Source organism: Glossina fuscipes, unplaced genomic scaffold (genome assembly GCF_014805625.2).
Source record: "Glossina fuscipes isolate IAEA_lab_2018 unplaced genomic scaffold, Yale_Gfus_2 28, whole genome shotgun sequence".
Lineage (NCBI taxonomy): Eukaryota > Metazoa > Arthropoda > Insecta > Diptera > Glossinidae > Glossina > Glossina fuscipes.
The window spans coordinates 1,264,620-1,280,621 of record NW_023998423.1 but is presented as its reverse complement, the minus strand read 5'-3'; the positions used below and the strand labels follow the sequence as shown (position 1 = coordinate 1,280,621).

At 32.7% G+C, this 16,002-nt stretch overlaps 1 protein-coding gene across 6 annotated transcripts in view; it reads right to left on the bottom strand.

Moving 5' to 3' along the window:
• The window catches only part of LOC119636794 (protein grainyhead), a 222,255-nt gene that overhangs the window by 32,721 nt on the left and 173,532 nt on the right, over positions 1–16,002 (bottom strand). For all 6 annotated transcript variants that reach the window (XM_038032401.1, XM_038032404.1, XM_038032402.1 and 3 more), the window contains 2 exons: positions 13,531–13,642; positions 9,535–9,629 (listed from right to left, as the gene is read on the bottom strand). In XM_038032401.1, coding sequence (XP_037888329.1) covers positions 9,535–9,629; positions 13,531–13,642 — 207 coding nt within the window. The remainder of the gene's footprint in view (positions 1–9,534; positions 9,630–13,530; positions 13,643–16,002) is intronic.

The window sequence follows — 16,002 nt, the reverse complement described above, 5'->3', positions numbered from 1 at the left end:
AACAGTTCGAGAGAAGAACAAGAAAAAACAAACACAAAAACCACACAACGAAGGCGGTTAGAGAAACGTTAAAGCAACACTACCACCATTTGCAATGGTGTACAACAACAACAACAACAACAAATAAATGAACGAACGAACAAACGTGCCACACCTGCTATGGCCAACAAGTGTTCTGATGGTTAAGACCATTATTATAATCATTATTATTACTATTATTATGATTATTGAAAAGCTCTGCGGGGAATTAAACACAAATCTTAATGCCTAAGCTTTAGATACCATGTAAGGTTGCTATTTGCAGTATATGCATGCAAAAAGAACACACACGCATGCACAATCTACGCCATATGAACATATCTGAGAGCATGAAATAACAGAGAGATAAAGCAACAGTAAGCACACAACACACACAACATTTACAACAAATTGCGTAAATTGTCTTGAAAATATTTGCAATGCATTCACGTCTCCTTAAGAGAAACAGAATCTATTGTTTCGTTTCGTTTGGTTGTTGCTGCTGCCTTTTTTTCATAGGAAAATGTTACTTAAGAAGGATTGTTTTTCTGTTATTTTGCATAGATTTCCTATGAATCGATAAAAGACTTTCAGCCATTTCGCTCAAACATGCACATGTACATAAACATATTATACGGATGCAGCGGCAATATATATCGCCATTGTGTGACATATGTGCGAATGTCAATTCACAAATCAATGATATATGATAGCGATTTTCTTCTCTTTTTTTTATAACTTTCTGCCTATCTTTATATAGTTATCAGATCATTAAGAGGACAATAAACTTGTGAAAATTTGAATAACACTTTTCGTATAGAAGCATCCTTGGGATTTAAAGTTCAGTGAAGCTCTAAAAGCATAGATTGTAAATCGCTATTACTGATCGTTATAGATTTAGTATCACAGAGAGGCATATGTCAAAAAAACCGGTTTTCTTTTTTAAATCATGCGTCTAGTATGTATATATGTATTCTATAGTCGTTGAAGGTCTAGAGATAAAACAGAAAGAGTTTTAATATAAAATGCTCAAAAAAAATTTGTTAAAAAAACATTTTCTAAAAGAAAAATTTAAAACGTTACAATCGCACAAGTATGCCTGTACGTACTTCCTAAGCCACCAGAATAGAGTTAGAAATTTGATAAAAATGTATTAAGAATTTTCATCATAGTAAAGTGGTTTTTTTGAAAAAATCTTATATGCAAGTGATTTAAAGTCGAGAAACAACTTAAAAGATCAAAACCTTATGATTGTGCAAGGTTGCTTTCAAGAAAGAAATTCATGTGGATGAAGCTTCGCGTCGTTGCTGCACCGAGTTTATTCTGGTTGTCGGCATCAAAGACTATCCGAGATACCTGGGAGCAGAATTCATTCCTTTCGAAGAAGAATTGTCTAACAATGAAACTTTAGTTAGTTATTCATCTAAAGGGGTTGGAAAGCATCCCTTCAAAGAGAAGCTAAAAACTTCTTTTATTTCATTTTATGCGAACAACCGCTGATTGCATGTCCCTTAAACGTGGAAAGATGCTGGTGATTGCCATTTAAAAGCTTACGTATCATGAAAACCCTTACTTTGAGGAATATATGAAAAATAGACGGATCATAAATATTAAATCTTGTTGCTAAATAAAATCTTATTTTTCTAATGAAAAGAAAGGATTCAAAAATAAATAAAACGCTTAAAACACGTATTAAGTATAAATACAGATAGACGGACAAACATTCTTGAGCCAGCTCAGAAAATGATTTTAAATCGATTGATAGAATGAAAGTCGGGTACATTTCGAGGGAATCGGAGCGAAACAACCGATTGTGGTCGTCTTCACTTTTACTGCGACACCCTTATAAGGAACAGTTAGGAATTATTGATAGCAACAATCGAAATTTTTTAAGCTTCTTTGTAGCTCCTGCTGCGATACTATAATCACCTAAACTGAAAGACTATTAGCATCCATTTCTTCAATCATTTTGGAAATAAAAAGGTAAAAAAGATCATCAGGACAATGAGAACACAAGTTATAGTTTTTGCTCTCCCAGCAGCTGCTGACGTCACTACAACTAAAGTGTAACATTGTAAAAATTCCGCAACATCTATGAAAAGGATATCAGTTCTAAAATATTCTCTCACTGAAAGTGAATGAGAAGCTGCTAAACGCTGCGCAGTAAGAGCCTTGGAAGTCTTCAAGATCCCAAAATTGAAAAAATTAATAAATGTCTTAATACCGGATCGTACTGTTACGATGCCGTGCATACTGCAAACGCGCGCTGTGAATTTGAAGGACTGAACAAAAACGTGTCAAATATAAAAACTTTATAAGCATGGGGTTTCCTTCTACTTTTACACGACATTAAGGCAAAAACGTGTTGGCAACACCCACCATGAAATCACCATTTACTTCTTTAAGTGCTTTATGCATTGTTCACAAAAAAATCCTCTGTTTTAAGCCAACGATCTCACACTTCAGCTTTTTATTGATCACTCTTATTTCGGAAACGTTACGAGCAAAACACTTGGTAGAAAGATAGGCCTATAGATTTGGAATTTCACAATGAACAAATATATACATACGACAGACTTCCGTTGTTGAAAGTGAAAATCGTATTTTGTTAGAAAGATTAAAAATGTAACGGGTTTTTTTTTTTTAAATATAAATACTTTTAATATCACGCAGCTACAGTTGTTGTACAAGGTATAACCTATATAAGTAAGTATGGAAATGTATGTAGCGCCAAGAGGGACTTCAGGTAGCTTCGCCTTTTATTGTACGTCGCCTTGTGTTGAACTCCGCAAAGATATTTTTTAAAGTTTTCCAAATCACCTCGCCAAGCAGTCTCTGTAACTACGAATGGGAGAATGCGATTAAAACTAAACATTCTCACTTCCATTTTCGTCGTTAAAGTTATTAATAAATGTTAAGAATAAATAAAATATATTTTTTTAATATCTATCTGTACAACCGAAAACCGTGAGATTTCTTAAAAATTTGATACACTAAAGCTTTGAATTACGATAGTAAACAAGATCACGGAAAAGTCCCCGTCAGAGAAGACACAAGACGTGCGTATATATAACGAAATGTTAGAGATTTTTTATTTACGTAGCAAATAAAAACCAAATTGCTGTTGTAATAATGAAATCAAATCAAAATTCTAATTACGCTGCAGCCTTATATACCATAGTACAAATCGAAATGCATAGCAAGTTAAAGCGATAGAAATTGAAATGAAACCAACTTAAATCAAGTGGTTTTCCTCTATACTCGCATCAGTGGGGTGAAGGATAAAGTGAGATTTTGATGGCTCGAAAATATAAAAACTTCTCGTAACAGCAATGACAGCAATCAACTGCAACTAATTAACATAAACCTTTTCAGAAAAATATATATAGTAAAATCAAATTTCATAAACCCTAGCAGCGCTGTTATCTCGCGCAATATGTTCAAAGCATTGTCCGCAGAATATTTATCATATTTTATTGAAATAATTATAAAAAGAATTCTCTGAAAGCGTGTGTGTTTTTCTTCTCATATTATGAAATTTTCCGTACTCTAACCAATTATGTAACATCAGCGATTCAAGCAAAAATCAATAGAATTTATTGCCTGAACACCTTTTAAGACGTTTAAGACTCGCATTGATGTAATCTATGTGTGCATAACTGGTACCGATGGTGTTCTTGCTGCTGCTGCCGTTTCTACACTGCTGCTCTTGGTGCGTGTGTTTTCGTTACTGTTTGCTTAGTTATGTTATGTCTTTTGAGTGCGTGTGTGTATGCATTTATTATTACCCAGCAATTATCACCTCACGCACATACAATATTTAATTTATTTAATTTTCACAGCTCCCTCTGAGCAGTGCCAACATTAAATTCTACGAATGTCTACAATGCACAAATTTATATGTATGTGTGTCTATGCTTGCATGCATTTAAGTACGTATATATATTTAGGTTTTCTTTCATTTATTGTTGCTTGTCGTTAATTGACAATTGGCAAAAGCAACGAATAATTTCTATAAAATTTTAATTAAACAAAAAAAAAAAAAAATCAAAAGAAATTTTTTACAACTTTTTTTAAGTAATTAATTAAATTTTTATGCTAATTAAAGTGTAATTTTGCTTGAAAAAATTCTCAGCAAATTTAAGGATAAAAACAAATTGAATTGAATTTTTTTTTAAATCACTTGCCGCCTGATTTTATTCGCCAATTTTCTTTTTTTTAACATAACGTTGTCCTGGCGGAAAAGCAAAAAGATCTGCTTGCATAGGCGTTCGTCTCATCGTCCCTTCATTTTGCTATCTTCAGTGACTTCATTTGGCTTTAACTCATTGAATTACGTATTAAAGTCAACAATATCACGTCTAGGCAAGAATCTAATTTGAATAATTTGAGCAATATTTCCTATGCACTGGAAATTGGTTTAATTCAGCGGAAGTACTTAATTGCTTACTATTTCGCCTCACTGCAATTGCTTGATTCGATTTAGCAGTATATCTGCTTATGCTCAGTATCTTTTCGCTTTATTCAACTAAAGAGCGATTCCGCTTAAACTCGACGGTTGATTGTCATGCTTCATATAAACGCCCTCTTAGAACAATTACGTAATTCATCTCAGCGGTGCTTTTGCTTACACTCTTTATTTTAGAAATAAGAATTTCCTAAACTGAATGAAGCAATGTTTCTACTCAAGTCCAACTAATGTTTATCGTCCCACGAGTGAATTTGTGATTAAAAAAACTTAGTTAATTCAGTCCAGTAATGATTTGCTTGAAGTTTGGTAGCGATTATTGTATCGGAATCAAAAGCCCTTTAAGCACGCTTGTTCGATTTAACTCAGCATTGTTTCTAATTAAGCTCTACTACCGATCCAAGCACACTAAGCACGGCTACTAACTTGATGCATGCAGGGGGGCTTTGTTTATTGCTAAGGGCTTTTTTTTAAAACGTGTGTTGTACTGTTTGTCTGTAAGAATATTTAAAAAACCGTTCCTACGAACGCTTATTTCGTAACGAAACCACAAATACATAAGCAGATAAGCCGAGTAAAGAAACCTCAGTTTACTTAAGGATAAGTAGGGTTCCACCTAAAGTCCCTTTTTCTGCATAATTTTTTCTTTTTATTTTTAAATCATTTTTCCTTAATTAAGTCTTTCTTACGACCCTCTGTCTTGGACGGCAATAGTCTATGAAGCCTTTTATAGTGTGAACAGCTGTTATATATTAATTGAAAACAAAATACTGTAGAACTTATTTGGTATTTGCTTATTTTTTATTTTGTTGTTGTCTCTTTTGTGATTGTATAACTGTAAAGTGTGCTTTTGATTGTTGTTGCTATGGTTACGATTATTGTTGTAATATTAATTGAAATTATATTAAAATGTATTTTTTATAGTCGGCCATACAATTAAATCATTTGCAATTTCCTGCGTCACAAAAACGACAACACAAACAATAACCGCACACACACACACACACATAAATACACACAAAGTTAAACCCAAATAGTAGCAGCGTCGGACAAACAAATGTAGTAAGTAGTATAGCAAATAAGCATTTTATATGGTTACAGTTAAAATAAACGCAACAACAACAACTCTAATAGAGCAAGCAGCAGCTGTATCTAGCAGCTTTCAGCTTTAGTTTTTCTTTATGCATTTATTTATTTATTTTTCATTTTTTTTGCTCTTTTCAGGTCGATATGCATGTCGTTGCAAATGACTAAATAAAAATGTTATAAAATATTTAGATTTGATTTTTGTTAATAAATCACCTTTAGTCATACAACAACAACAACAACAACAAGAGAAACAATATTCGAATTAAAACACAATTTTAATATACTGTATGTTGTTATTATTATATTTGTTGTTGTTGTTGTTGTTATAGTACATATAGCCTCTCGGTTTATAATACTCTTGAAAACAAAGTTTAACTACTGTGCTTAGTATTTTTCGGATTTTTTTTCCCCTTTTTTTTGTATATTATTAAAACCAAAAAAATAAAAAACGCATTCTACAGTGATTATGTCAGCAGTCAACATATTATCATGTGGCAGTAACTTAACTTTAAACAATATATGCACACTCGTATGTAGGAATATGTATATATAACGAATTTTTTACACAATTTTATTTAACTCAGTAGGCATCGTTTGCTTGAGTGGTATTTCGTAGCTTATTAAAGTATTAAAATTTATTGCAAGTGTATGGAATTATATATAAAATAAAGAAAAATTTCCATAAAAAAAAAAATTAAATTATGTTTATGCATATAAATATTTGTGTTAAATCAGCGCTCGCTGTTGTTATTGCTTTTATAATTTTTTTTTGCATTTTTGTTATTTAACTATCAGGTCAATTATGTGACACTTGTGCAGATTGCATAGATATTAAATATTTTAATTTTTCATTTAAATGAGATTTTAAGTGCATGTCTAGTTTTTTGTTTACTTAAGCCATTTATTGACCTCTAAGCAACATAAGCTGCATATCAGTAATTAGCTAAAGTGTTGATCTAAAATCTATAAAATATATTAAATCAACAAAATCGTAACTAGCTTTTTAACTTTATAATTTTAGCTGCATACGCTGTTAGCAGACAGACTTTTTTAAAATGTAACTAAAGCATGTATCGTACGACATTAAAAAGTGAAAGAACCAAACCAAATTTTTCCTTTATCGGGTTCATCCTAACTCGCTGACTGGGAACTTTGTCCCTTATAATAATATGTTCGTTTAATATTAAATTTATTAATAAACGGTTATCCGTTTTGAGATCACAATCTGACAACCTGTTTTAATAACGAATATGACACACAACTGTCATACAATGAATCATATGTTTAGTGTAATGTTTACCATTTTACAATATGGATTGTTTAACAACCGCTGAATAGTAAAAACTTATTACAAATATATTAAGTGAGTAGTAGAATTTTCTACAGCAATTAGGCTTAACGTTTCGCATTTGGAACATTGTGGAGATCCACAAGCAACTGTCGAAGAACCGTTGCATTCCCAACTACATGGTGTGGCATTTGGTCTGAAGGTGTGATAGAACCGCACATTTTTGGAACAACCGTCAAATCTGATCGCTGCAAACACAGGACTTACAAATTTTTTTTTCGCGTGAAATTAAAGATTTGGTTGTTGAAGATATGCGGTCCTAACAAGATGTTGCCACAATACGTGTTGTATACAATACGTCCTGTGTCGGCATGGGTGCACGAACAAATTTCCGAACGTATAATGTCACGTTTTGGTGATGCTCGATAAAATCCTTTATGAGGAGGCTTTAAGCAAAAGTACACAAAAATCGGTGCCTCTTTCACCAATACCTAAATGAAGTACTTCTAGAGAAGGAGCATTTTAAGAAGGCTTTCATTTAACAAATGTATTCTTTGCAAAGATTCAAAACCTGTTCTTTTTTTTAATATCCAATCCTGTTAGAGACGCTTTTCTTTTTTGACGTTTGACGTTATTTTGATTTGTAATACTAGACCAGGAACATCTACATTAGGTTTCAGATTTCAGGTTGTTAGCTGGATTAAGATACGTGGACATTGCTAACTCTAGCGAAAAGCACGTCGCGTTTGCTTAGTGGACGGAAATGAAAATTGCTATGGAAACTAAATTCTTACGTTGACCACATCCAAATGATATATAAAGCGAACGGTCTAAAAGAAAGTGTATATGCAAAGGAGTATAGGGAGAGAGAATATAAAAAGTGAAAAACAAAGCTCCAGATTAACAGTCCATACATCTCGTAGACATGCAAGCAGGCATTGACGTGTTCTAAATTGATCCTTCGATCTTGAACTGATGGTGTAAAGATGCTGGTTCAACCGTAACAATGAATGAGTTGCGCTATCGAACAACGTGGACTGACTTCTTTCGGCCTAATATCGATGCCACCGTTATGAGTAACGTATGTCTTAATATTTTTGATACCTTTACTCGAAAAAGTCTTCTAAAATACAAAGCAATCCCATTTATGGTCAATATTTATTCTTTTCCATTTGTTCAAAGAAAAGTATCTTCAAAATCATCTGCGCACAAGCGTATAAATTGGATTTTAGTCAAGTTTAAGTTTAAGTTACAATATATTAGAAGGGATTTTTCCACGAAATACCGCTGAGTGTTTTAAATGTGAAAATAGACATGTTTCGGTACGAAAGCAGGCGTAATTTTTCTCCAAAGTAATTATTAGTCATAAGACTTAACCGGTTGAGCATAGTAAACGATTTTGACTGATTTTCTAAATATTTTTCTATGTCTCCCTTTTTAAAAGTAAACAAAAAAAAACTTTTCTCTAAATCGCTTTAATGGTGATATTTTTATTTTTTCTATCATATGTAAGGGTATAATTCAATGCCACATTAAAGCGTAATCAAATCAAAATGCCGCCTTAGAAAATGACCAACAGGTGTTTGCCATTTTAAGCATTCACATCAGCAGCAAGCGAAGTAAAAGGAGAAAAGGATTTTTTTTTTTTTTTTTGCTAACGTTGCTGCTGCTAAATATCGTTTGGTTACAGTGCACATAAGACAAGAAGAACTAAAGGTTATTTAGCGCGCCGCCAGTCACCAGTCAACCAAACTAACTAACCGTTCTACTAGTCAACGTTAAGGTAGGCTTGTAATGCAATTTTCAACAGCGGAAATTGAGATATTTTTCATAAGTTATGCGTGATCGTGGGGCGAACGCCAGAGACAGTGTAGATATGAAAAAAGCGAAACAACCGAAGTGTATTAAAGTTAGCCAACAGAATAACACAAACACCTTGCTTTCGTACTTTGTCTTCTACTTTATATACATAAACTTCCATTTTTGCCTTTCTTTGATGGTGATGGTTACATAAGTATGTTATGCATATAAACGCATCGAGCTATAGATAAAGGTATGATGAAGTATGACCAAAGAGCTGAAAGCTATATTTTTTAAATTTTGTTGTTGTTATTATTATTTTATTTATTATTTTTTATATTATTATTATTATTTTTTTTTTTCTGAATCACTTGGTGGTAGTAGCGATGTTTTTTTATTGTATTAAAAAACAAAATTGTTCTCCTTTTTCCGTCGAACAACCAGTAGTAACTGAGCTTCTGAATACATTTGCAATTAAGCTTGATTAGCTTTAATCGCTAACTGATATTTATGCGTTTTCATTAACATTAACTTTCATGGACTGTGAAAACTGACCAAGTATTAAACAAAGCCAAGCAAGCAAGCAAGCCAGCCAGCCAGCCAGCCAATGCTAAGCAGCAATCCGACCAACCAGAAGGAGCATGTCATCGTCAATGTTGTTATTAACTTAAGACGAGTGCTCTTTTCGGTTGATTTTTGTTATTACGGTTCTTTTTGCTCTTATTTTCTGTATTCATAGACGTAATACGGTGGATTATGTTAAAGTAAATTATAACATAAACAAAATTATTCATCATTTTTTTCGTAAGCAGTCTTTGCTAACCATTTAAATGCCGCATTAAAAGGAAAGAAAAGCAAAAGAATTACTTACCTTAGCGGAACTTTCTAATGGATTCCAATAAACGGCTATGGCATTGTGAGATACTTCTTCAATACAACCAACCAGGCCAACAGAATTCTTGGTATCTAAAGAGAAAAAACGATGAAAAAAATAACCAAATATTTCAATAAAAACTGGCAAAAAAACTTAGTAAAGAAAAATTGAAGGAAAAAGAGGGAAAACGAATGATGTTTGCCCGCAGGATATTCATAAATCGGTTGCGATAAAGAATTTGATGTGTAATTCCTTTTGTATAGTAGTGCTCAGTACGCCACTTGTAGTAGAGTTTTGGGTATATTACGTTAGTTTTGGGTATATTAACTTTTATTACACCAATCGATTTAGAATCAATCCACGCAAATCACATTGAATTATTTAAGTGTGTCCATTCGTCCGTCCGTCTTCTTTTCTTATGCTTATCTTACAGCCTATCCGTCTGTCTGTCGGTCTGCCTTGTCTTCTTTGTTTCAACCTGCAGGTCACAGTTTTTGAGATGTTTTGATAAAATTTGGTACATTGTTGTCTTTTGACCTAAGGGCGGATGCTATTGCAAATGGTTCGGATCGGTCCACTTTTTCGTCCACCTCCAGTAAAACACTTTAGTTTGCAACGTCGCTATATAAGAATAACCGTTAAGTGGTGTAGAGAATTTAATAGCGTCCTATGGTCCATTATAGTTCTTTTCTTGTTTAAATTATTAAAATTTTTACATTTTTTTAAATTTTCTAAAATCTATTTTCATATTAATAATGGAGTCATAAATGAATGCAATGAAAAGAAACAATGTTGAAAATTAAACATAAAAATAAAATTAACATCAATGTATGGACTATTAACGAAAGCGAACAAACTTGATATGAAACAACCACAACAACAACAACAACAATAAGGTAAGACAAAGAAGTTACGGCGACTGCAAATATTATTTGATCATTTGTCATCTTGGCAAAGGTATTAAAGGCCACAAATACCAGCTAAGTGCTGGTCTGCACAGTTCTTTTTTTTGTTATTTATACATGCTCATCGCGCAATTACTTATCTTAGCATATGCATCTCTGATTGGTTTGGCTTGGCTTGTAATATTTGTATGCCAGTATCTATCTATGCTGCACTTCCCTTTGCATGTGAGGGTATGTTTAAGTGTAATCGAGTCTTGTAGTGTTTTTCTCAATTAGCCGCAAAGATAGGCAGGTGCCCCCAAATGTGTTGCCCTCCCCTTAACCTTCCGTTCTCTTTTCCCACACGCCATGGGCATGTTGCGCGCGTTTAAAGGTCTCCTGTCTTTCTCCATTTCTTTCTTTTCATTCTTTATTTTAGTTTTTTTCTTTTTATTTATTTATTTATTTATTTATTAATTTTTTCTTTATTATTATTTATTATTATTTTTTATTTTCAGTTTATCAGCCATGAAATCTTTGTTATAATGGCCATTGTGGGCAATGGCCGCAACGAATTCAATTCGATGCGTATTCAATAAAATTACAAAACTTATAATGTGATATCAGGCATACAACATATGCGTTTGGTAATCAAAGACCAATGCATGCTGTTTTATACATAGATGATCATCAAGCAAGCACACATATACATATGTACACGGCATTATAAATTGATAAGCATCATTGGATTTAAGTATAAGTCATCGTCTATATGACACTTGTTGTAGAAATAGAGATTTTATAGCTAAACATATATGATTTCTATGAGGAAAGAGGACTTGACTCACTCATATAACACATATATATATATGTATTTAAAAGATTTTCCCAAACAGACAAATGAATGAGGCAACAATGTCTCAAATTACAGATTAACAGTCTTGACAGACAAACAAACAAACTAAGTATGTGCAAAGTAGACAAACGGATAGACAGACAAAATCAATAGACAGGCAATTGTACGCAACAATAATAATAATAATCATCGTAAAAAGAGTGCTTTTTCAACTGTAGGTGTTTCTTAAAAGATATTTTTCATTTACTTGAAAAAAAATATTTTTTCATAGACTTTTTGTTTGTTAGATTTCCTACATATAAACATAAATAATTTTTTTCTTACGTTTATTTATTTTTATTTTTAACCACATTTAGCCGTTTCTGCCTTTTCATAATTGATGTCAAACTGAAGGTGTTAAGTTAAAGGGGTATTAAACCGGGAATTTAAAATTATTTTGGAAAAACTTCCAAACTTTTAAAATGATTAGTAATTAATTCATTGTTAAACAAGGTTTTAACTGTTATATCCTACATGACTTGGGGTATAAGGTTGTATTAGGTTTGTGCGAATGTATGTAATATCCAGAAGGACTCGAAGTATGCCCATCTTTTATTAAAGTGTTTGAACAGTTTTCCAACCGCATCTCATACGAAGCCTTATTTTAAAAGTCATTATATGAGTAACTGTAAGATGTCGCAGGACATTTAATCATGAAATGCGGCTCACTACAGTATTTTTACTTGCTTTGATTAGTAATCTAGAAGATCTAAAATAGTTAGAACTGTTAAGAAGCTCTTAATAAACCTTCTATTTTGAGAAGCGTTACGTTTCCAAGGTGTCAATGTAAATAAAAATACATAGAACCCTTACGACACCCTATGAATAAAAACGTTTATCTGTCATTGATAAATAAACTAATACGTTGAAGAAACACTAACTTATTGAGATTAAATATATTGGATAAGTTAACAATCTGGCACCTTGATTAAAGGGATCCCTTAAATCCCCTTAGACCCTTATTTTAGGTGACATATGAAATGTCTTCACGCAATTCTTATTTTTTTACACTAATAAGCTCCAAGATGCTCTAGGTAGGAAAAATGTCAAATGTTTAGATGAATAAGTTAACTACTTTGTAGGTTTGGAGATATTCTCTGGATCAATCGTTTCCATCAATTCAATTATCAAAGACCCATTTTTTGAAGTAAGTAAGAAATAACGTAAGAATAACGTCTATTAATACAAGAGAGAGAAGTTGTTATCAAATTTCATAGTTGTATGATTGTAGTAAATTCCCTTGCGATCTTCTCGTGATAGCGAAAATAAGTTTTTAGCAAAGCAAAAAAAAAAAAATTGAATACAGAAAAATGCTCTCTAGTTTGCACGGTCTGAGTTGAAGAAGCAAGCGTAGCTTTGGGGAACTATTCATCACATTAAATTAATATGTCTTACTTGAATTTGTGTCGATCTTTCATTATGAGTTTACAAATCGTACGGCCCGAGTACTAGAAAACTTGTTCTAGTCTTGCGCAGTTTGATTTGAACAAAGAAGGATACCTTTAGGGATTTTTTTTAAGATCAGGCTAATATGTGTTGCTTCTACTTTTATAGGTAATTTATTATAAGTTCACACATCGTAACTCCTACGCTGAGTGTAGGTAGATGCCTGATAGCCGAACACGGGAATATATCGTCTAATCTTGCGTAACTCGATATAAAAAGAGGCGTACTTTTAGAGGGCCATTTCGCGAAAACCTGAATAAGTTTTGTTTGTGCTTCTTTGGATCTTTTACAAGGGGCACCTTAACACAGCTTCCAGGGAGCCAAATATTGGTAACTTTGGCTTAATCTTTCGTAGTTCGATTTAAAGAAAAAAACGTACGTTTGGGTAAAGATATTTTTTATATTTTTTAAATCTATAACAAAATTCTATCTTTGACAATTTTTCAATAGTAGTTCACGTATCATCCTATGCAAACCTGAAAGAGCAGCCAGATTTCTAACTAAATTGCTTAGTAAAGTGAAGCTTTGTAACCAAATTAGATAAAAGGCATTTTCGGCAAACTCCCTCCGTCGCGTAGTCTCTTATCGAAGGCTCGCCAACTTTGAAAGTCACTTGTTGTAAACTCATGAGAAAAGCTTACTTAGATGTCACGTTAATCTAAATTAAGGTCACGTTATTTTTTAATTTTAAGGTGAAGGTTCTAATTTGGAAGAAGGTGAGGATTTATAGGTAAAAGAGGGTAAAACTTTTTATTGATATTTGCTTACCTGCATCCAAAATTCTTTGTTTTACCGAATGCTGTCGACTATGCCAAAATTGCCAGGCTTTAATTTCATCTTCAGGACTTTTCTCTTCACGAAACATTAGCATAATTACGCTCTGTAAACAAAAAAGCAAAATAAGTTGCAATCGATAAAACAAAAATAATATTGAAATAACTATTACATTAATTTATATAAAACCAGTATTAGTATAAGAGTCAGGTGTTTCATTAAGGTCTCGGATTATGTTTATTTTGATTTAGTACCTTTTTTTTCCTGCACAATCTGTAACAGCCATTAGGCGAGGCTTTAAATTATTTACTTAGTGTGGTTTTTTAATAAATTCTCAATATTGACAATTAATTCACATAAATATTTTATTAGCACTTTACGGAAAATTAATGTATTGCATAAATGTAAAGAATACGTTTTTCATAAACGATAATGGTAATATATATATATATGTATATATATATATATATAAAAATCAATATATGGGAAACTATTTATGAAATTTAATTCGAGCTAAACCTGTCAAAGAAATACATATGAAGTTGTTGCTTTCATTGCATTGCAGTTAAGTTTTGATTGAGCACTTGACACGCTGGCTTATGTAAGACTTAAAGCTGAAAGCATTAAGATAGTTAAAGTTGTAGGTGCTCGTGTCACGTTCAATTAAAGCGCTTCTTCACAGCAGGATTTGCAACCTTTTTTCGAAAGAGCTTCGCCTCTTTTTTGCTATTTTTAGTGTTGAAGAAAACAAGGTAAACCGTTTAATGTTTTGGCCATTTTAGGCTCACTTTTTAATCGCTTTTAATATAGAAAGCTTCCCTTTGTTTTTTGTTGATGAACTCGTAGCAAGTTTGCAAAGATCGCTGTTATGTTCATCTCAAATGGAGTTTTTGATGCGTGCCATCCTTTAATCAATAACGAAGAAACTGGACACAGATCGCTGGATGATACAGGGAACCATTTACGTTCGATTTTCGATCAAAATCATCTACGCATTGTAAGCTGAAATTATTTTCCTATAGTGAGCTTGTACAGTTATTTATCGCATATTTTCAGAGGTAGGTTTACATTATCTATGAGCATTTGCATAATTACGCTTTCTGCAGGTACTGTCTATAGGCCTTACGACGTAATAAAAAGTTATCTATCCGAAGCATATCCAAGGTAGCTTCTGGGAGTTTTGAATTTGTTCAGAATTAGGGGAAAAAAAGGTTGAACGCAGAAGACACTACTCTACATTACATTAGCAGCATTGAATCGGAACGAACCACCCGTCGGTGACTGACTGCTGCCAAATTTTCCATCCGCACAAAGGTTTCATTCTTACGATGAAATCTAAAAGGAATAATCCTTTGGTAGGTATCCTCAAGAACGCTCGTGTCCTTTTGATATAGCATTGCTGCTTTGCCAGAATGATGGAAAAAGTGAGTAGCCGACGACACTTTGAATAAGATACTTTCTACCATGCTTTTAACGTAAGCGTTTTTTTCATAAAACAACAGCTAAGGAATTATTTCAACGCCTAAAATTTCTTTATTATACGCACGCATTGAAATTTCTTTATTATATTTTTAAACGGTCTACTTTAACTTTTGCGAACATGGCAAGTTAAGGACGGGCAAATAGATAGACGCAGAAAGGTACATCAAAACTATAATTATGCCTAAAGGCAATGCTTACAAATGATGAATTTTTGTTTTTCAATGAATTTTATTAACATAATTTATTATTGAATTGTGAAAAGTAAAATGCTCTCTTTCAGTCTTCCGTACATTTTATGACTGATTCTTTGATTAATCCTACCTTGTCTGCTTTTAAGTTTATTCCTGTCAAAATGTCTTTCAATGACTAGCGCTGATCTATTATCGTATTTTATAGTAGTATCTTTCTATATGGATATGTATGAACAGCAGTACAACCAACGATTTGTGCTTCACCTCAGCGAATAAGTCTTAAGAGACCACTGAACGTAATAATGAAGATAGAGTTTTTCTTTGAGTTTGAATATCTGCTGAATGAAATTTGATTTTGTAAAGGCTTAATATTTTTCGAATGAACTGATATTAATATCGATGCCTTTGTAGACAGGTTTACTGCACAATTCGATTCACTGCGTTGTTTAAAGTGCAAGAATTGCATCAAAAAATATATGTAGGTATCATTGCTCAATTGACAATTCACCCTTAACCTACTGATTGAAACTCAGTTCTTGTGCAGGTATTTGTGGCTTTTGCAAACGCAACAATTAAAAGTTCTCACAGTTTTGCTAAAAAAATCGCCACTGGCTAGTTCGCCTTCTTTCATTACTAAAAGAGAACTGCTATTATCAACGCTTACTATTCTTGATCAACACAGACAGCTAACTACGGAACTTATCTGACGAAAATCCAATCACGGGCAACTTCCTTGAAGAGCTAATGGGTTCGAGTCTCTTTTGCTACTTTCTTCCGGTTATTTCTCTCTTTA